The sequence below is a fragment of the Myotis brandtii genome, unplaced genomic scaffold (assembly GCF_000412655.1).
Source record: "Myotis brandtii unplaced genomic scaffold, ASM41265v1 scaffold304, whole genome shotgun sequence".
NCBI classification, from domain to species: Eukaryota; Metazoa; Chordata; class Mammalia; order Chiroptera; family Vespertilionidae; genus Myotis; species Myotis brandtii.
In genome coordinates this window covers 2,669,904-2,691,724 of record NW_005361607.1, presented here as the reverse complement: position 1 = coordinate 2,691,724, position 21,821 = coordinate 2,669,904, and the positions used below count along the sequence as shown (strand labels likewise).

At 41.6% G+C, this 21,821-nt stretch overlaps 1 protein-coding gene across 6 annotated transcripts in view; it reads right to left on the bottom strand.

Annotated features, from left to right (window-relative positions):
- The window catches only part of DAB1 (Dab, reelin signal transducer, homolog 1 (Drosophila)), a 1,114,147-nt gene that overhangs the window by 243,941 nt on the left and 848,385 nt on the right, over positions 1 to 21,821 (bottom strand). For all 6 annotated transcript variants that reach the window (XM_014542563.1, XM_014542562.1, XM_014542565.1 and 3 more), the window contains one exon: positions 14,979 to 15,181. In XM_014542563.1, the coding sequence (XP_014398049.1) occupies positions 14,979 to 15,045 (67 nt within the window). In that variant the 5' untranslated portion in view covers positions 15,046 to 15,181. The remainder of the gene's footprint in view (positions 1 to 14,978; positions 15,182 to 21,821) is intronic.

Sequence of the window (21,821 nt, the reverse complement as noted above, 5' to 3'; positions counted from 1 at the left end):
TAAAATGAGAGAGAAAGAGAGAGAGCATAAAACTATACACTCACAGGCAATGATGGATGCCAAGGACAGAGAATTTCCAGTAGACCTGGTCTATAAATTGTCATTTAAATTTGCAATTTAAAAACACCGTCTGACTTTTTGATTTAGCTGACTGTATAGGAGAGACAAATAATGGAATCCTAATAAGCAAGGCTTAAATGGCATCTCCAGTCTCCCAGACAGAGAGGGCGGCAGAAGAATTCTAAGAAGAGAAAATAAATCTACCAAGAATAGGAAAGACGACCAGAACTAAATAGTTGCACTAATCACTTGATGGCAGATACCAGAAAATGTATTTGGGGCTGTTTAAAATTCGAATCCTTAACAGGCAAGGGAGAGGTTATCAGCTGAAACCCCCTGCGGTCATTGTGAGGGGACAACACGGAGCTCCATTTTTACATTTCATCACATTAAAACAGATGAACCAAAAAATCAAGGCACCAGGACAACATATTAAAGCTGATCAGCTGAGGTTAGAAGGTCTGAACGACAAAAAACCACTGGAGCTCAGAGGCACCCGCTGGCGAATCTTAATGCTAATGCTTTACTGGAGGGGCAGCCCTCGGGGTGACCCTCACGAAGGGGAGCCCACCCTGAAGTCCAGGCTTCTTCCTGCTGCAGGAAGCCAGTCAGGACCTTCCCTGCCACCAAATACAGAAGAGAAACACGCACCAGTTCAAGGGTGAAACGAGGATGCTTTGCTGGCTGCTGAAAGCAGATCTGTCTGCCTCAGCTGCAGCACAATTTGGGAAATTGGGGAGTGGACAGCGAAACCTGGCAGCAATGGCAGAAGGGTTGGCAGAGGCTTTGTGAGTAAAAACTAAGGGAAATTAGACCACTTGACGTTAAAAAAAGGATCATCGTAAAAATGTATAATGACACAGGAATAGCTTAAAGTGTAAGGCTTAGTAAATGTTATGTAGCATTTAGTCCGCAGTGAAATCAAAGTAGGAAGCATGTGTTTGCATGCTTGTGTGTACATACTCATGCGTAGGGGCCGGGGGGCGCAGAGGGATAAGAAAGAAAGAAAATATACCTGAGTGTTAACTATTCTCACTCAAAGCCAGGATATGACTTCAGAATCCTCTACCCAGTGCTCGAAGCAGCCATCAAAATCGACCGGCATTAACAAATTACACAAAATCTATTTGCAATCTATAACTCTGAGAGCAGGAGGAGAAGCCACAGTAATCATTATTTTAAAACATTAACGGAAAACTAATGGAATATAAATTACTGTTTCTAGGAAAATGTAAGCCAAAGGCCAAAGAATTACCTAACTAATATAGGCTATTCCATTGTTCAACAAATGCTTAATGAGCACATACTATGTGCCTGGTTCTATGCAGAAAAGGAAACGAATGATGTATGTGTATAACTTGAAGGCAGTTCTAATCTAGCTGAGAGGGGAGGCAAGTTACTGCCAAGCAAGATGTCTAATCCGCTGGTCTTTCTTTTCACTGGAGGACAGGGTAGAACTTATTTTTCACAGCTATGATTTTAAATCTAATAGGTAGACAATGTCTAAAATACTAGAATATATTTCACAAAGCATGCACTGAATGAAAAAATAAGTAAATCTTAACTCCAAGAATATCTATATCACCCAACCTCTGGGAAGTCCTTGGATGCTTGGTTATCTTTGCTCTGGGATTTCAACTTACTGCAACAAACTATAAATTGCTTCTTAGTTGTCTATCTTTTGTATTAGATCTTGAATTACTTAAGCCCAGAACATGTTTACAATCTTCTGTGGCCAGCACTCTGCCTACTTTCAGAAAATGCTCAAAAATGGAGTGAAGGAAAGAAAAAAGAAAAGAGGGAGAAAGGGAAGAAAGGACAGAATTCAAAGAACTTCATAACCATTACACAGCCCCTAACAAAATTAACTTGGAAAAAAAGAGACAATTCTTGATTTGACTAACATTTCTTGAACATCTACTATATGCTAAAGGCTGCTGTAGGCATCCTCCTTCACATATGCATTCAGTTGTTTTTATTACTACTATTTCAACTCCCACCAGGAGATTATTTATTAAAGTTACTATGGATGACAAAGCACAGACTTTGAAATCAGACTGTTCAGGTTCAAATCCTTACTCTGCTAGTTTCTAGCCTTGGCCAGGCTACTAAATCTCTAGGATGCTACGTTTCTACATATGTATATGAAATGTGAAACTCTAATGAGATTAAATATTTAAAACTAGAGGTTCAGTGCACAAAATTCATGCACGGGATGGGGGTGTCCCTCAGCCCTGCCTGCACCCTCTCACAATCCAGGACCCCTCGGGTAGGGTCCTTAGGCCTGGCCAGTGATCAGGGCCTATCAGGGCTTTCCTTCCCCAGCTGCTGGCAGCTAGCCCCACCCCCACCGCTGCCACTGCTTGCCATCTGTGTGGCACTGCCCCTCTCGCCCCTGCCACCGGTTACCTCCCTCTGCAGGCGACAGGCATGGGGTGTGATCACTTGGCTGGCCTGGGCCTCCCTCTTTGGGGTGATCGATCGCGGGGCTCCCCTGACCAATCGCATCACACCCACCTTGGCTGACCTGGCACCAGTGCATATCATAGCGTGGTCGTCCAGAAGGTCGTCCAGACGGTCGGTCTGGACGGTCATATGGTCAATTTGCATATTACTTTTTTATTATTATAGATGCCTGGCACACTAGTCTTCCTCTCCCCATAGAGATGGTTTTATTCCTTACAAACCTATATCATATACCTTCCACTATTTAATCACATCTCCAGCCTGACCAGAGCCAGTGGGCACATGGCTAAGATAGCAGGTACAAGTCTTATAGAGCCTCAGGAATCCAGGACTAAAAGGGACCTCAGCTTCACTGCACATTTCCTACCTGCTATCAAGCATCAAGTTACCTTTCATAAGTCCCACCTGATTCCAGCTCATGGCCATCCATCACCGCTTCTACAAGACGCCCAATGTCTTTAGCACATGCTTCCATATCGCTGTTAATAAGGGATACGGGGATGATCATTTTCCCAATGATAGGGGTCCTGATCCTTTTTAGGATCACACAATAAGAACATTTTTCATTGTTGGAGATAATTCCCCTTCCCATGCACATTTGTCAAAGGCAGTTTCCCACAGTCCGTACATCATTCTGAAATACATGATAAGATTCAGGTCTGCTATTCATCATTTGCTGGGCTTCCTCCAATGCGAGTTCCTGCCTGACTCTTCCTGACTCTGGTTTAAGGATCAGATGGCAAGATCTCCCCCAAGCAGTGGCACCAGCCAGGGAGGCTAGAAGACCAAGTGATGACAGTTCCTAATCGCAGGGAAGTGAATCTACAAGGACAACGTAGAAATTCTTTATAAAAGTAAACTGCAGATATTGCTACCACTGGACCACAGGAACCAGACGCCTAGCAAATGAGCTTTCACTAAGGTTTTACTCCACAGCCACTGCTGGAAAACAGCAAGACAATGCATAAAAATCCCATGTTTTGTGTCATTCAAACCTCAACTTAAAATTTCCGTTCTCCCTGGCCAGGTAGCTCAGTTGGTTAGAGTGGCATCCCATATGCAAAGGTTGCGGTACGATCCCCAGTCAGGGCATACGCAAGAATCAACCAATAAATGCATAAATAAGTGGAACCATCAATCTCTCTCTCTCTCTCTCTCTCTCTCTCTCTCTCTCTCTTCCTTTCCTCTCTGTCTCTTTCTCTCATTTTTACCTTCACTCCCTCCCTCTCTAAAATAAAACCAAAACCAGAAACCCTCCTGTTCTTCCACTTACATGATGGGTGACCTTGAACTTATTTTAAACTTATCTGAGTAATATCCCTGTGTCTGAAAAGTGGGAGCATTATCAACCACAAAATCTCTTATAGTCTCACTCTATTCCCTGGCTGCCTTTAGAAGTCAGGTAATTAGTGTTTCCCCATGTTTTCCCCATGTTTTCCTCTGGGAACTCTAAACTTTCCTCCTCCCAGCCTTTGAGGGAATACAATGATGCATAAGCCACTGTCTTTGACATCCAGTCTCTACTTGAGACTCAATCTAGCAAGGAAGAAAGGCATACAAGTACAATCCTAATTGATCGAAGAAAAAAATAGGAGCTTTGTTTGGATTAAATTAAAACACACACACACACACACACACAAAATGCTGACAATCTTGGGGAAAGGAAGGCATAAATCAAATGGGAGGAGGGGAATGCTGGGGTGAGCTTCATGGAGGTGCCATCTGACTGGGTCTCAGAGGCTCAGATGGGCTGTTACAGGTAGGTAAGAGACGGGGATTTTTTTAAAAAATATATATTTTATTGATTTTTTAGAGAGAGGAAGGGAGAAGGATAGAGAGTTAGAAACATCGATGAGAGAGAAACATCGGTCAGCTGCCTCCTGCACACTCCCTACTGGGTATGTGCCCACAACCAAGGTACATGCCCTTGACTGGAATCGAACCTGGGACCCTTCAGTCCACAGGCCAATGCTCTATCCACTGAGCCAAACCGGTTAGGGCAAGACAGGGATTTTTTTCAGGTTGAGAGGAGAGCTGAAGAAGACTCAGGGAGGGCCCAGCAGGTCAGTGTGTTCAGAACGTGCCAGGTGGGACCTATGGCATGTGTACCATTTGCTAAATGGATGGGTGAGACAGAACAGCCATTCAGAGCATAGGTTATGGGGTTACAGCGCTGACTTGCCTCACCTCTCCAATTTCCAGCTCCTAAACTGTGGTCTGAAGATTTCAAAAAGGAGCTCTCTCTCAAAGGGTTGTTCTGATTGAAAAAAATACATGTAAATGTTTGGATATATCACCTGATATTTTGTAATTGCTGACAGATAGCAACTACCTTCATCACCAGCATCTCCATTATCATTTCTGATGTGGGGATGCCTCCTGGAAGGTGAAATGGGCTGATTATAATATTCATAGAGCAAGAGCATTTGCGAAATTGGAGTGCTTGTTCCAAACTAAGATCTAGAAATGCATTTTGATTTATGCACAATCAAAAGCCTTCAGATTCCCCTAGTCTTTACTTTGGATGCCTGGAAAACACAGAATAACTGACATCCTTAGAAAATGGTTCCTTCTCAATCATGTGCAGCCCTCGTGCATGACAACCCCGCACACGCCGCCAAGGAGGATGAAGAGCTAGGGCTGCCTATGCATTTTAACTCCCTCTCTAACTCCACCATATTGTGTCATCACCCCTTTCTCTTGCTGAGGCATCTCCACCTAATGGTGCTACTCGTGGCATCTGCAGGAAGATGTCTTGCAGGGCAGCATTATTTGATATCTGGGAGGAGCACACACCATCCAGCAGGGAGCAGCTTAGTCTGGTGTTAAGCATGTGAACAGGCTCTGGGGCCAGAGAGATCTAGATGCAAATGTTTCCCTTTACTTACAAGTTGTGCGGCCTTCACCTCTCTGAGCCTCAGCTGCCTCCCAAGTAAAATAGGAATGCTTGTCTAAAGGTTGTTTTCCAGCTTAAATGAGATAACATGAACAACAGGCATTATTTCCTCTTTCACCTCCACTCCACCCTCTTCGGCCTTTGCTCCAAGGCTTTCCCTCTCTCTTTTTTTTTAACTCCTGACCCAAGGATATTTTCCACATTGATTTTTAGAGAGAGTGGAAAGGAGGGGAGAGAGAGGCAACCATTGCTTGGTTGCCTCCCCCACACGCACCCCACCTAGGGCCAGGATGAACCTGCAATCGAGGTACATGCCCTTGACTGGGAATTGAATCTGCGACCCTTTGGTCCACGGGCCGACACTCTAACCACTGAGAAAAACTGGCCAGGGTTCTTTTTCAGTCTTTTATTTTATTTTATTTTTTATCTTTATTGTTGAAAGTATTACAGATGTCCCTTTTTTCCCAACAGGTGCTCTCTTGATGGCCTGCAGAAACACTTAGGCTTGAAACTCATGTACCCTGACCATCCTAGAAGCTGTGCTGCAATGGGAGGGGGGTGCTGAAATTCCAGCACACGGGGCACATCGCCTGCTCAGCAAATCCACAGAGATCATAAAACCCCCTGTTCTGGGGCATTTACTGATTATCTGCAAAGAGGAGGCCTCTCTGACCCCAGGAAGGAGTGCACTTTATCTGACTCCTGGGAGTTGGAGGGCTAATGTGCAGGGCTTTGTTCTCCCAAACATCAAAATTCAGGCCCAGCCACTTCCAGAGGCAGCACACTGGGCTTAATGAAGCAGTGGGATGAACTAATATGGCAAATCTTACAGCTCTTACTACCAATATGGCCCACATCACGCTAAATTACGGCACCAGACATGATTGGACACACATCACAAAATGAGAAGCAGCTCACAGAATGGAGGGATTTTCAGAGCAACGTTATCAAACTCTCAAGAGCCAGCATTTAGGGGAGATGGAGTGTTTTTAAATTTTCTTTCTCCTAGTGCAAATCATTCTCCCCCCTACTTTATGATAATTAGTTCAACAAACATTTACTGAGTACCTGCCATGTTCTGGGTGCTGTGCTAGCAACTCACAGCTAATGGCAAACAGAGAAATAAGCAAACGATTACAGGGGAAAATGTGGCAAGTGTGATGGTTTGAATAAGTACCGATGGTATGGACCCCTTGCAAATCCAGTCAGGGAAGCCTTCGTTAGTCATACGTTCCTTTATTAACTCATTTATTCATTCAACAAACAATACTGTGTGCCTACATATATTAGCATTGTGCTTGGAAGAGCCTGGGAATAGGAGTGAAGTGGTTAATAAGATAGACACAGTCCCTGTACTCACAGAGCTCTTAGCTAGTGAGTGATAAAGAGGAATCAAGAGATAGTTAAGATAATGTATTATGATGGGGAAAATGAGGTGCTTTGAGAGCACACAGACCAGTCATAACCCTCAATTGGGGGTCATATCTGTGGGCTGCAATAAATCACCAGAGCGTTTCTGGGAAAAGTCATATCTAACTTTAAACTAAATCAAAAGTGGAATAAGCTTTGAAAAGAATAAAGAAAAATGTATTCCTGGGAGATAAAAACACATTTGCAAAATTCCAAATGTGAAAGATCACATGGTAGGGTCTGGGAACTGAAATTAGCTCAGTTGAGCCACCGAGTAGAGGAAGTATCATTGTGGAAGAGTGGTGAGCGATGTGACTGGAAAGATAAGGAGAGGTCAGACCAGATGGGGCCTCTCTGGAGCCAGATACGCAGTGGGAGCAGTGGGAGCTGCTGACTGAAGAGTCTGAAGCAGAGATGGGACCTGATCAGATCTTCATGTTAGTGAAAGTGTCAAGAGCAGCCTAGAGATGGATAACACTGGAAACTGGAAGACCACTGAGGCAGGGGCTGGGATGATTCACAGCCTGAAGGACCGTCAGGACAGGGTTAGCGAGGAGAGAGAATGATGGGATTTAAGAGATACTTAGGAGGTCACAGGGGCTGATAATTGGTGGTTTATTAATTGAGGGCATCTTGAAGTTCCAAACGTTAAGGATGATGGTCCGGTCAAATGGTTGCTGAGTTCTGAAGGGTGGTGCAGAGTTAGCCAAGCGAATGGGGGGAGAAAGGTGGTCCAATAGGGAAAACAGTATGCACAAACGTCAGAGGTGCACCCTGGGATCTGAAGCTCAGTGTGGCTCAGTGTGACAAAGGCATAGAATTGGTGACAGGAACCAGATCTCACAAAGCTTGCTCGGTGTGTTGTCCTGAGTGGTATGCTTCTGGGGTTATAAAATAAGGTCAAGGGTGAACAGAGGTGTGGACTTGAAGAAAGCCTGACTTTTCCTAAGTCACTTAGAACCAGCTAGAATGAGGCCCTGAAATGAGTTCGTCTTCATGAAATGACCACAGTGGGTGAGGTGTCCTGTAATAAATTTGAGACCATGTGCTCATGGAGAATACAGAAGTCTCTCCCAACCACACATCATATGTTCTGACAGTCAATCTTACCATTAAGTAAGACTTCTTGACCTAAAACAATATCCCCTCCCTCCCAAACCCCTCACCGCAGGAGCTTTATGGATCCACCTCAGAGAGATTTATGTGGTCTTGTAATTAAATCCTTGATTTCGAATTTCCAAAGCCTGCAAATCACAGAGTTAGCAGAGAGCAATTAGCTCACCAAGATCCAAACCCCTGCCAAGCCAGAGGTGCCATAAATTTACATGACGTGGCTGATCTGCTTCCATGCCCAGCCCCCTAAAACAGTGCAGCCCCTGTAATTTGTTCACATTTCCCAACTGCAAGCATCAGGGCACAGGATGAACCCACAGAATGCATTCAGGGAACATGGCACAGACTTTCGCATGGGACAGACAGTGCTCTCTAGCTCTGGACAAGTCATGTGACCTGGGAAAGTCTCTTGATCTCTCTGAACATTATTTTCTTATGTGTTCCATGAGGTGATATAAGATTTAGGCTCATTAGGGACAATTTATCTAAAATGGAGGGCATGCAGGAAGCATGCAATAAATGATGGTTATTAATAAATGTTTGTAGCTTGACAACATGGTCCATTTTCCTTGGTATTCCCTGTCCACTTTCCCAGTTGTTCTTGGAACAAGTATCCATTGGAAGATGGACCAGTTTTTTCTCACTGGCTAAATATCCATGTGACTCTGAGGGTAGGGATATTTTCCACCTCTCTTTATACCTGAGTGTACTAAGAGAAGTGCCACCTCTCAGGGCTGGTAGGAAAGATAGGGTAAAAAAGAACAATTTCCTTCTCTTAAGTCTATATACAGATAATTGTGTTAGGTGTTTTAAATAGTTGACTCATGCAATCTTTATTACAACACTTTGAGATAGGTTCTGTTTTCCCCACTTTACAGGTGCAGCAGATGAGGCTCAGAAAGATTATGTGGCTAGCCTGAGACAGATAAGTAGAAAATGGGCTGAGCCTTGACCCAAATGTAATTTTATCTATTTCTAAATCATGGGCTCCTCCAGGAGTCTTTGGTGTAAAGAAGAGGAAACAGCCCGACCAGTGTGGCTCAGTGGTTGAGCATCGACCTATGAACCAGGAGGTCACGGTTCAATTCCCAGACAGGACACATGGCTGGGTTGTGGGCTCAATCCTCAGTAGAGGGAATGCAGGAGGCAGCTGATCAATGATTCTATCTCATCATTGATGTTTCTGTCTCTCTCTCCCACTCCTTTCCTCTCTGAAATCAATTTAAAAAAAAGAAAAAGAAGAGGAACTAAAATACCCAGCGGTTATTCCTAAGAGTGTAAGTAGTCTGAAATCTAAACAACAGCCAGGGAGTCATACCTGGGTTCCAGCCCTGGCTCTGTAACTGACCAACTAAATGACTGTGGTCATGTCACTGTCATCTAAGAGGAAGGGGCTCTAGCTAGCCCCAACACTAGTCCCTTAGAACTGTCTATGTACTTCAACATCTAGTGAACCCATTCATGTGTCCATGTATACAGACTTCCAGAGTATTGCGTTACTTGTGTTTATTAAGATGAAATTCACTTGCTTTTGGCCAGAAAAACAGAAAAAAAGTGTTTTAATTAGAATTTTCTTTATTATGATAAACATGTAATATTTAATCAATACGTATAAATTTGGAGTAAAAGTTAAACCAATTTTATGAATAGTAATAGATTGAGAATAAATAAAAGTTGCAAAGTAGGAAAAACTTTTTTTTTTCAGGGAAGGGTGAGACATAAAAATCCGAAGGGCCTCCAGAGGTGGCGTACGGCACCTGCACTGATGGGTCACACTCCCCTCCCAGGTGCTTCTCTCCTCCAGGACTCTGAGCCTCCAGGGCTCTTGGCTGGGGCTGGACAAATGCTTGTGGACAAAAGAACTAAGTGAGTAATTAATGTCTCATCTATGTTTCACATTTGGCCGAGCAAATATAATTTCTCTATCCATTTAGTGCCTGAGGAAACTGAAGCTTAAAAAGTGGAAATGACTTGAGAGAGAGGAGAAAGAGAGCGGTGGGTCCGAGGTCTGAGCCCAAATCCAGTGTCCTGACTGACCTCAGGCTGCCTCCCCTGCAGGACAACAGCAGTGGATAGAAGCGATGAAACAGCAGCTCTGCCCCATGGACCTGATAAAATGTATTTTTTTATTTAAATTAACCTCCCAGGATCCCAAGGATCCAATGGGGTAATGAATACAACAGCATCTTATAAGCACGTAAGTGGCAGACCACCATTAGCACAGATCATTTTCCCAGGCTGACTGATCAGTTCAGGGATCATACTTGAGTATGGCAGTATTAAAACCACTCCTTAACCAAAATTGACCAGAATTTTCAAAGAAATCTCCAAAGACTTTCACAGCACCTGAGGCATGTAGCCAGGTTCTAGCTCAATTTGATTTGAGTCCAACGCTAAGGCACTGCCCCCTGACCACCAGCTTCTCCTGGATCCCACCAGAACCTGGATTCTTGCAGCTGCTTCTTTTTGGGAGGAAATACTAAGGAAGCATGTTCTTGTTGTTAACTCATGACCCTTGAATATAATGCTAACATAAACATAAGGAAAGTGAGCCAGTTTATCTTCAGGTGTTTCAATAAAATCAGGAGATAACGCTGAACTGTGATTTCAGAAGGAAGACGGCAGAAAAACTCACACACACCAAGCAGGTGCCAGGCTGCAGATCCCAAGCTGCCCTTTACCCAGGACATAACCCATATCCCCTGTCCTTCTGATGACAAGTATGATTATACACACACACACACACACACACACACACACACACAACACCACCACCACCACTCACCCTCTTAAAGATTAGGCTCCAAGGCTAAATAACCATTTCTGGTTACACAGCAGATAAGGAAAGTTAGTATTAAACAACCAGGTCTGTCTGGCTCCAAAGTTAGTGCTCTTTCCCCTCCACTAAGTTGCCAGGTGGCGCTGACTGGAAGCCGCAGGCACTGCCCCCAGAAGTGTCTGCATCTGCTTTATCAGGGGACCTAGTCCTCCACCACAGTCTCCCACTGGGTGGCCTAATGCCAGGATGACCAGTAACAAGAATTGTGCCAACCGCTCTCCCCTCTGAAGGCAGGTAGCAACCCTGAAAATAAGCCTTCTCCTCTTCCAGTCCTCCACCCAACCCCACTCCTGGAATATGCAGCGTTTGACAAGCTGTATGTGTGGTGACACAATCCAATAAAAATGAAACGAAGAAAACAACTTTATTGCTCACTACTTTCATCCCTTCCTTATTAAAATTGTGAACACTCTCGTTATTTCTCATACATGGCCTGCTTAGAAACTCATTTGACGGGGAAATGTGGCCCTGTGTGACTTGCATTTAAAACTGTCTGACTTGGTTTCAGCAGCCTGGGTGAAGAACCAGGGTGACAGGTCTGTGGGAAATTCTAAAGGGCTTCTCAATTTTTTTTAAGCCACTCTTTCTCACAATAGGTGGCCCGTGCCCTGAGGTATTACTTTTTAGGAAATAAAATATCTACCCAGGAACTATCTGAATTTTGCCAAGGGGAAAACAACTTTTCTAGTCGATAATATTATGTAATAATCTAAAAATGCACTTAGGATATAATGTCCAAAATAAAGCAGGATATAAAACTGTATGAATAGTATGATCTCAAGCCACTTTGAAAAGTTAGTCCCTAAGAAAAGGACTGCAATGTTAGTAGTAGTTACTTCTGATTGATGGAAATATGCATGCTTACTTCTTCTTTTCTAATTTTTAATAATAAGCATATATAGCTTTTTTAAAAATGAAAATCACTAAAAATATATATATTTTCCCAGAAAGAGACCTACATATGATTCAGTGTTTCCTTACCACTGAAAGCTTTATATAAACTTTGACTAATACCAGGCACAGAGATTGTCCACGAAAAGAAAGTTATCTGTCAATCTTGCTGATGAATATAGATACCAAAATCCTAAGAAAATATCAGCAAATCAAATCCATATATAAAAAACAATATACCTGAACCAGTAGAATTTACCTCAGAAATGAAGATTAGAAAATCTATCAGTGAAATCCACCACAAGATAAATTAAAATAGTAAAAATACGCATTGATATAAAGATAAAAAAGGCATATAATAAAAATTCAACATGTAAATCAAAACTTTAAAATAGACTTCCTGAAAAATGATAAATGAAGGAGAACTAATAAATAATCTTTAACGTGGGGGAAAGGGTAGGGGTTGGGAGGAGGGGGATAAAGAGGGAAAAATGGGAGATATCTGTAATACTATCAACAATAAAAAACATATTAAAAAGAATCTTTAGTAAAAACTTAGATATCAGATTTACAGTAATTTAGAAGCATTTCTACTAGTTTAAGGACAAGATGAGGATACCTACTATCACTAAATATTGTATTGACAGACTAGCCAATGCACTATGATAAGAAAAAGAAGTACCTAAGGATTGCAGAGGAAGACAGAAACTTACTTACAAGGTTACATGTTGCCTCCACAGAAAATCAAAAAGGAGATGGAGAAAGTATTAGTAAGAGCTTAGCAATACAATTATATTCAAGATCAAGATATACACTGTTTATTCTTTTTAAAGTTCTACTTGTTTGGGCCCAGTTACCAACATTCGTTTAGTAGAATACTGACTATTCCAAAGTCAAAACTGAAGAATAATAAATAAATTAATCCTGTTACCAGCATATTCTCTCTCTTATTTTAATGTATAAATGTGTTTTCATGGTGCTTGGATCAAACACATTATCAAGAATAAAGATTTATTTCTGTTACATAATTACAAACAATTTTTAGCTCTTGCTCTGGGACAAATAATGTATTATACACTTCTTAAGATCCCTTTGGCTCTACAATGGGATAAGAGAAAACAATGTAAGATGAGGATGAGGATGAACGTAGAGAAGACAAAGAGGAGGAGATGGGTATAAATGGAATAAGTGAAATAGAGAAAAGAAGTGAGAGAAGGAAAATGAAGAAAGATGATAGAAGAGGAAGGGGATGGGAAGCAGTAGGGCAAGAATGAGGAGGAGAAAGGGGGAGGAAAAGGAGGAACAAAGCTAAACTTCCTTGAGCTTTTAATATATGCCAAGTCCTATACTGAGTGTTTTATTTGCTTTATTTCAATTAATATTCATGGTGAGCCTTTGAGGTCTGCAATATTATATTTTCATTTTATAGGAGAGAAAACTGAGGCTAATATTCTAAAGTTACATAGTTAGGAAATGGTATAGCCAGAATTTGACCCAGATCGACCTGCCCAGACTCTGTGGGATTAGCCACTCACTAGAGAATACTCCTTGCATATGTATTGTGCTGGTTTTAGGGCTTATTAGGATATGAAGATGAGGAGGAGATAAAAAGGTCACCTTCACACTCTCCTTCCAAATCCTCCACTAAGCCAATGTTCTGAAAACCTGAATCCTCTCTTTAGAATACTTCTGGGTTTGCAATGTTAAAATTAAGAATGAAAAGATGTGCACTAAGATATAATTTTTAATGTATTAAGCATTCAAGAGCACAAGTTTAGAGGAAGGTTAAATTTGAAGCAAAAATATAACCTGTCAGTTTCCACTGAAAAAGGATTTAAATTCTAGTACATAACAGATTCTGCAATTTTTTTCCTATGTAGCAGTTCTCCCAAGACCTGTATTCTCACCCACTTGCTTTTCGTCTATTATGCTTAGGCCACAATGCATAAAGAACAAGGTTTACATTAAGTTTTGGAGAATAAAATAGGCTGCTTCCAAAATATTTGTGTTTCCAATAATCATCCAAAGTATAATGTATAGTCCTCCCTGGGGTGTTGGCTGTCTGAAAGCTGCATATGTATTACATGTATGTCCCTGTTTCCAGAGTGTCAGACAAGTGCCATCACCAACATGACAGGGCAGGCACAGCACAATCCCAAACAAATCACTGCCTCACAGAGCAACCAGAGGCATCCGGGTTTGCAAGCTGATATTGACAGATCTCAAGACCTGAAAGAGAGCTCTATTAATCCTCCTTCATGCAGCGGAGAAGATGGGGGAGGAAAGAGATGAAACCACGGGGAGAAACACACACACACACACACACACACACAGCTCGCAAGAAGTTGCTGGCATCCAATTACAACAGGGAGACACATTTCCTGAAAGGGACAGTTGTAAAGCGATAGGACCCAAATCTTCAGAAAACATCAAAAGGGATAGATTTATTCTATCATCACACTAGCACACCGGTCTTCATTCCCAGGAGGCTATGTGTCTACCCTGTGTCAGCACTTCCGAAGTGTTGGGAGTGAAAGGGTGAACAAGAGGTCCAGGTCTGAAGGGGTGTATGATAGAGTTGACAAACAAAAACACAGGACATTTTTAATAAATTGAGATAGTAACAAAGTGCCACTGAAGCAAAACAAATGAGCAACTGCCCCAATTCAGGGAGTAAGGAAAGCCCTACATTTCCTAGGGGTCCCACTAAGCTCAAACCTGAACAACAAGGAGGAGTCCTTTTGGAAAAAAGAGGAGCGTGATTTCAGGCTGGAATAATAAGAGTACAATGACTCTCAAAGTCTGGTCTCTGAACCAATGGCAATAGCATCATATGGGAACTTGTCATAAATGCAAAGTTTTGGACCCCATCTTAGACCTGGGGAACCAAAACCTGGGGATGAGCCTTGGCCACCTGTGCTTTCACCATCCTTCCAGGTGCTGCTGGTGCTGCTGGCCTGAGAACCACTTATGTATGCAAAGGTGAACCACAGAGGACAGAATGCCTGGAGGATAAACAGGGTTAAAGCAGGGGTGGGGGGCGCTTAGGAAAATATTGCTGGAGAGATGGGAAGAAGGTACATCAGGAAGGGTAGTATATGTCATGAAAAAAATTTTAGATTTTACCCAGAGAATAATGAAGACCCATTAAAATATATTATGAGTACAAAAATATCCAATCATGCCGGTGACTCTAATACATATATATATATATATTTACAAAGATAGAAGATATATCATTACAGAGATAAAAACTCATTCCGATACAGACAAGCAGCTACAAAGGAACACATTCACCCCTACCTTTCTTTCTGGAGTCTTTCTTGGCGCTGGTTTTCACAGCTACTTGAAGTTCTGTCTCAGTTGACATCCTACTAAATCCTTAGTCCACTGCACACAGATCCAGGGCCTCGGCCAGGCTCATGGGGGACTCCTCTCCCAGAGAAGCACGCCTCCCTTCAGAAATGACGCCCCGAGCTGCACATGTCATTCACTCCTTCCGAGTGCTGCAAATCAAGGGAAGAGAATGATCAAGGTGGTCATTCAGAATAGTCACCCCTTTGACGTTAAACAGAAATTAGGGGGGGAAACAGTCATTAAAAAAAAACACAGAAAATCTTGGCCTCCTTGTACAAACTGCTCACATGATTTCCCCAAGCCATGGACAGGGCTTACAGCAAAGGGAATGAGAGGCCTATATGCAAAACTCAAAACCATTTCTCAAACCAGGTAACTCAAAATAGGTCTTCGGAACTCTGGATTTTCAAAGAAGGGCAAACCCAAATCTTTGTTTTCCATGTTTCTTATTTTCAAGCAGTGGATGTCACCCAGAAAAACACAGCAAAGGCTTATTTCCTGAGCAGCCCGTGCAGATGTTCCCAACAATGGGGCGCCCATCCATCAGCCAAGCTTGATCAGAGCCTTGGCAGCTAAAGCAGATCATAGGAAAGTGGCCTGGGTCTGCCCCTCACTGGCAGGCAGCAGGCGGGACATGGAGTTGACATACAATTGGGCTCCAAGAGTAAGGTGACAAATGGGACTGAGAAACTTTCAGCAAGCCAATTTGTATGTCAGCTTGTCCCCCAGCTATAAGAGCAGACAAGCATTTAATGTGGGGAGAAAAAAAAGCAGGCAGACACACATTTCATTCATTCTTTCTCTAATAAAGTATGCATTGCACAGTGCTCGGGAGTATTAAGTTCAGACACTGTGCTGGGAAGAGAAAACAGTGATAATACAACCACTTCAATTACAGCTAGTATTTACGATGCACTTACTATATACTATGCCCTCAGTTACTGCTTCACATACATTATCTCATTTGATTTCATTACACTGAATGAATGTATTCCCTGTGTCAAGTCAGCAGTCTTTCCCAATGACTACCTATCTGATAGTTACATCTGAGAGTTTAGTGGAAAATAAACATTTCACTAGTTATCCATGTTTAAATAATATTAAGATAATATTTAAATAATACTAGAGCTGGAGCTACCAAGACTCTGACCAAGTTAGGCTGATCAGGCTACTAGAAATGGACCTTTAACTGTGTAGTCAGCCAATGCTTAGCTCACCCACAGATCTAGAACAGTGTAATCTAACAAGGCTGACCTTAAATGCCAGTTTCAGCTCAAAATGGATAATGAACCAACCTTCTTACTCAGGACAACTAAAGATGGCTTAACTAGAAAGTCTAACATAAAAGCCACATGAAATTATAGTAATGCTTAAATTGAGGGAAATTTCCACCTTATCCAAAGATATCTGGTTAGGTGTTGTTTTTCTTTTAAGTTTTTTTTTTCTTTATTGACTTCAGAGAGGAAGGGAGAGGGAGCGAGAGATAGGAACATCATTAATGAGAGAGAATCAATGATCCGCTGCCTCATGCACTCCCCACGCTGGGGATCGAGCCCTTAACCCAGGCATGTGCCCTGACCGGGAATAGAACACTTACCTCCTGGTTCATAGGTTGATGCTCAACCACTGAGCAACACCGGCTGGGCTGGTTAGTTTGTTTTTAACAAGCTATTTTTCAAAAGGACACTAGCCCTGAATGAAAGGAACCTGAACTAGAGGATCTAAGGTTACAAGAAAGGAAAATGAAAAATGGTCTTCCTGGAATGGGGTCCATAAAATTATTCATAGAAAAATGGGAACTTTTCTGCCATTGCTGTGCCATCTATCTGCACCATGCCACTCACCCAGTGATGGCGAACCTTTTGAGCTCGGCGTGTCAGCATTTTGAAAAACCCTAACTTTGGTGCCGTGTCACATATAGAAATTTTTTGATATTTGCAACCATAATAAAACAAAGACTTATATTTTTGATATTTATTTTATATATTTAAATGCCATTTAACAAAGAAAAATCAACCAAAAAATGAGTTTGCGTGTCACCTCTGACACGCGTGTCATAGGTTCGCCATCACTGCACTCACCTAACCTCTCCCCTCCCCCAAAAGACAACATTCCATGAGAGATGACATAGTCACAAACTCAGCTATATATGGACATACTTTTATTTATAATATTTATTTTGTAATAACAAATATGTACTGAGAACCTACTGTGGGCCAGGTGAAAATCCTGGCTCCTTCCTGTCAACAAACATTTCCTGTGTAACCATGCTGACCAAGAGTACAGAGACAAAGCCTGACTCCTGTCCTCAAAGAAGCTCAGCCTAGAAGAGGTGTGGTCATGTAAAGGACTGCAATACACATGGCCAGAACTAAAACCGACATATACCCAGCATGCTGGGGCACACAGGATCAACGATTCACCTCTTCTCAGAAGTGTCAATGAAGTTTCACAGAGGAGAAGCCTATCCTGTGAGATCCTGAAGAATGATACTTCAGTCCACTGGGTGATAAGGGAGAAGGCGAATGGGCACTCAATAAATGCATGTATAATAAAGGAATGAATGGCTGTTTCAGGCAGAAGGACCAGAATGTGCAAGGAGGCTTGAAATTGACAACCAAAGTAATAAAAGGAAGCGTAAGTCTAGTAGGGAGGTGATGATATCCGATCCCATCTCCCCAATTTTCCCTTGTGTTACCTTTCCATAGAATCTTTCTTTTCAATCTGCCTTGATAATCCATTGATCCCCTCAAGCCTCAGTTCAAAGAAATATCTCAGGCAGAAAGATTTTTCTGATCCCTCTATTCAATGGAATCTCTCCTTATGTGTTTTATGATCTGATGTTTGGCCAGCTTCATCGTTTGAGCCACATACAAGCAATGGAATACTGAGGAAGTTCTCAACCTTTCTTTGCCTCAGTTTATCTACCTCTATAGTGGAGATGACAATATCAATTTCATAAGGCTGCTATGAAAATTTAAGTGTGATCATATGTGTAACATGCTTAAAAGAATGCCTAGAACATTAGCTGGCAAGTACTTGGTAAATATTAGGCACTAATACGGGTGTCCCAAAAAATGTATACACACTTTGAATAATTATAAAGGCAGTGTTTATTAAAATACATTTCATTTTCAAAATGTAATAGAATCTACAGACATAGTGTGCATGCATTTTTTTTGGAGGGGGACACCCTATAGTTTCCTATATTAATTGCTCAAGGTCACATGGCTGGTATGTGACCACAAGCCCATATTATTATTATCTTCCTTTTACAGAAGAGTAAACTCAAACAGTTTAAATTCACTTTCTAAGAAATGATAGACTCTAAGATATTCCCATCATGCTAGTTTTGCACACACCTAATCCCAAAATACAAAAATGAGATGAAATATATGGATTTTACACGATTTCAAGAAGGGAAAAACCCAACTTTTTGTTTCCTATGTTTTTTATTTTGATGTACTAGATGCCACCCAAAAAATACAGCAAAGGCATATTTCCTGAGCAGCCCCGTGGAGAAATTTCCAACAGTGGGGCATTCATCCATCAGCCAAGGTTGATCAGAGCCTTCAAGTCGATGCATGAACTACATTGGATTTGGACCCTTTCCTTCCCTTCAACTTTATAAGCCATAATACAGTACCTGTCCCTATTCTGTGGGTCTCTCCAGCGCCACTTGTTCCACCAAATGTGATTGCGTTCAAGTGTTATAAGCATTACTTGTGATTTTCTGAAGTATATCCTTATATCAATAATGAAAGGAAACCAGCATCATTTTGAATAAAAACTTCAATAAAGAAGCTGCGATACAGAGAGAAGGTACTATGGCTGAGACCCTGGCCTCCCCTTTTAATTTTCCAAAAGCCAGAGGTTGAGCAAAGGCTGTGAAGTAACTCCAAATTATTTAGGAAACTCATTTCTTTGTAATTAAGGAGATTAAAGTCCTCTAGGGCCAGAAACCATGTGACAACTCAAATCATTTTTCCCAGCAAAAGCTGTGAAACCCTATCAGTGAAACTCAGGCTGGCCAAGAATTTAAAATGCTTCAATAATGTTTCTTTGCCCCACACAATCTGCGGTAATTTAATATTCCTGAAGTGTGTCAGGTTTTTATAATGAGCTCTTCAACTCTAAATGTGAATTATGTAATATTCCACTACAGACATTTCGTCTAGTGAACTGCTGCGAAATGTAAAACCTCATGTTCAGTGACTGGGGGTGGGGACAACACCAAACCACAAGCAGAGAAAACAGATAAGATTTTTTAAAAAATTACAACAAAGCACAAAGGTTTGAGCAGCTACAACAGAACCAACACATACTAGAACACCTACTGTAACACAAATCTGTGCACCACCCCACTCCTCATACGATTCTACAGTAAAATAGCTAATGTTTATGAGGGCCCACTATTTACCATGTACTATACTATCAATTTCTCATCTATTACCTTACTCAACCCTTCAATCACTTGAAAGTTAGATATTTTCTTCGTTTGACAGAGAAGGAAAGTGAGGCCAGTTTAGTAGCTTATCCATGGTCATATGACTAATAAGTATCACAGGGCAGGGTACAAGTCACTCTTGTCCCCAACTTCAATTAGCTGGTGAACAGATAAAAAATGTGGTGTATTCATACAATGGAACATTATTCAGCCACAACATGGCTTAATAATACTTTCTACAACATGGATAAACCTGAAAGAAGCATGCCAAGAGAAAGAAGTTAGACACAAAAGATCACACGTTTTATGATTACATTTATATGAAATATCCAAAATTGGTAAATCCAGTGACAGAAAGCAGGTCAGTGGTTGCCAGGCTCTGGGGGAATTGAGGGAAGGGCCAGTCATTGATTGCTGGTTACAGTGCCTCTTTTGGGGGTGATGGTTGCAAAAAAAATACCACTGTATTATACACATTAAAATGGTTAATTTTATGTTATGTGAATTTCACCTAAATATACAAAACAAAGAAAACCCTTCCCAGCCAGGTCCTACACCCTGATTTAAGCCTTATGTGATATGCTAATAGTACAAATTCCAGTCTAAAGGGACAACCCAGATTTACAAATCAGTCTTCCCAAAACCATGACTTTGGGTTTGAGTGGCAGCAATTGCATAGCTTATAAGGTGCATTATCATTACCTCCCTGCTTTTTGATTTGGGGCATATTAACCAGCTTTACCCAACCTATAAAGCACCGAAAACACACCATTTATCAACATGGCACAAAGGTTGCAACAGTGCAGATGAGGAGCCTCAGTTTTATCATCAGTAAAATGGGAAGATAACCACCAAGTATGCAAGACTTGGAAGGTTGATGAGATTTGGGCACTTCCAAAGCCTACCTCCATCTACAGCAAGTTTCCCTTTGTGCAGGGCAGGAGGAGAAATAAATCTACTTATCTTTATGCAAAGAAACACAGGCCAAGCAAACAAAAACAGTGAAGCTGCTTTTGTTCATGGGGAGATCCTGGGTGGTGGAGTGACTGGGTGACTAGGTAGAAAGACATGGCAGAGGGCGCTACTTCCCAGAGCATAGCTTTTTGCATGAAGCCACATTTGGAAGCATACTAATGTCCTACATATCTGAAAAATAAATTAATAGGGTGGCAAGTGGGGGAAAGGCTAAAACTGGAAGTGGACTGAAACAAATTAATCCAATTGTATTTCAAGTGAAATTCATAAACACAATCCCTGAAGGGGTGGGAGAGAAAGAACTAATTCAGATAAATTATGAACACAGGATTTGACTATTTATACTCAGTTGGGCAGGGTTCGGTCACAGGAAGCTGTAAATAAACCTCAAATTATTTTTCTTTTTAGGCTTTCTGGGTAGTATTATGGGCAAAGCAATTATGAAACTATTTTAGATGTATTATAGGATTGAGCAAAGAAGTAAATGTTTTTATATTCTTGAGAGCTAAGTTTCTCACTGTGGAAGAAGAGAGGGAAGGCAGGAAAGATTACAACGGGGATAGATTAGAAATTGGAGATTGCAGGGTAAACTTATGATTTATAAAATATGCATGTGTCTATATATGTGTGTATGTATACATGTGTTTATAGGAAGATATCTCCTAGCTCTGTCCACTGAATGGGTCTAGGAGCAAGAATACCCAAGTAACAATGTGATACCTAATACATAGATTTTGGTTTCTACTACCATTCCCAAGTAAAAGGAACAGGGGGGTGGGGGTGAGTTATCTGGAGAAATAGATGATTCCAAAGCTGAGGCAGGGCAAGTACAAGATGAGCCTGAAATATCTTGTTATTCCAGAAAGTAAGAAAGTGCTCCAAACAAACACAACTGATGGGGGAATGTCACAAGGATACAGGGGCACCTTGGAGGAGCTCTCACTGTCTTCATCTGGAGCAATAAAAACACCAATATAATTTAAGGATGGTATTAAATAATAAACTGCTGAACAAATAGGAATCCAGGATTCCACACTGCTAACAGACAGATTGTTATTCCAGAAAGTAAGAAAGTGCTCCAAACAAACACAACTGATGGGGGAATGTCACAAGGATACAGGGGCACCTTGGAGGAGCTCTCACTGTCTTCATCTGGAGCAATAAAAACACCAATATAATTTAAGGATGGTATTAAATAATAAACTGCTGAACAAATAGGAATCCAGGACTCCACACTGCTAACAGACAAACAAACCAGAACATGGCACAAAGGTTGCATGGTAAATACAGAGGGAGCGCTGGAGTATAAAAATCACCATTCGGCAGCCATCAAAATAAAGTTTAGCCAGCCAGGAGTCACCAATAAA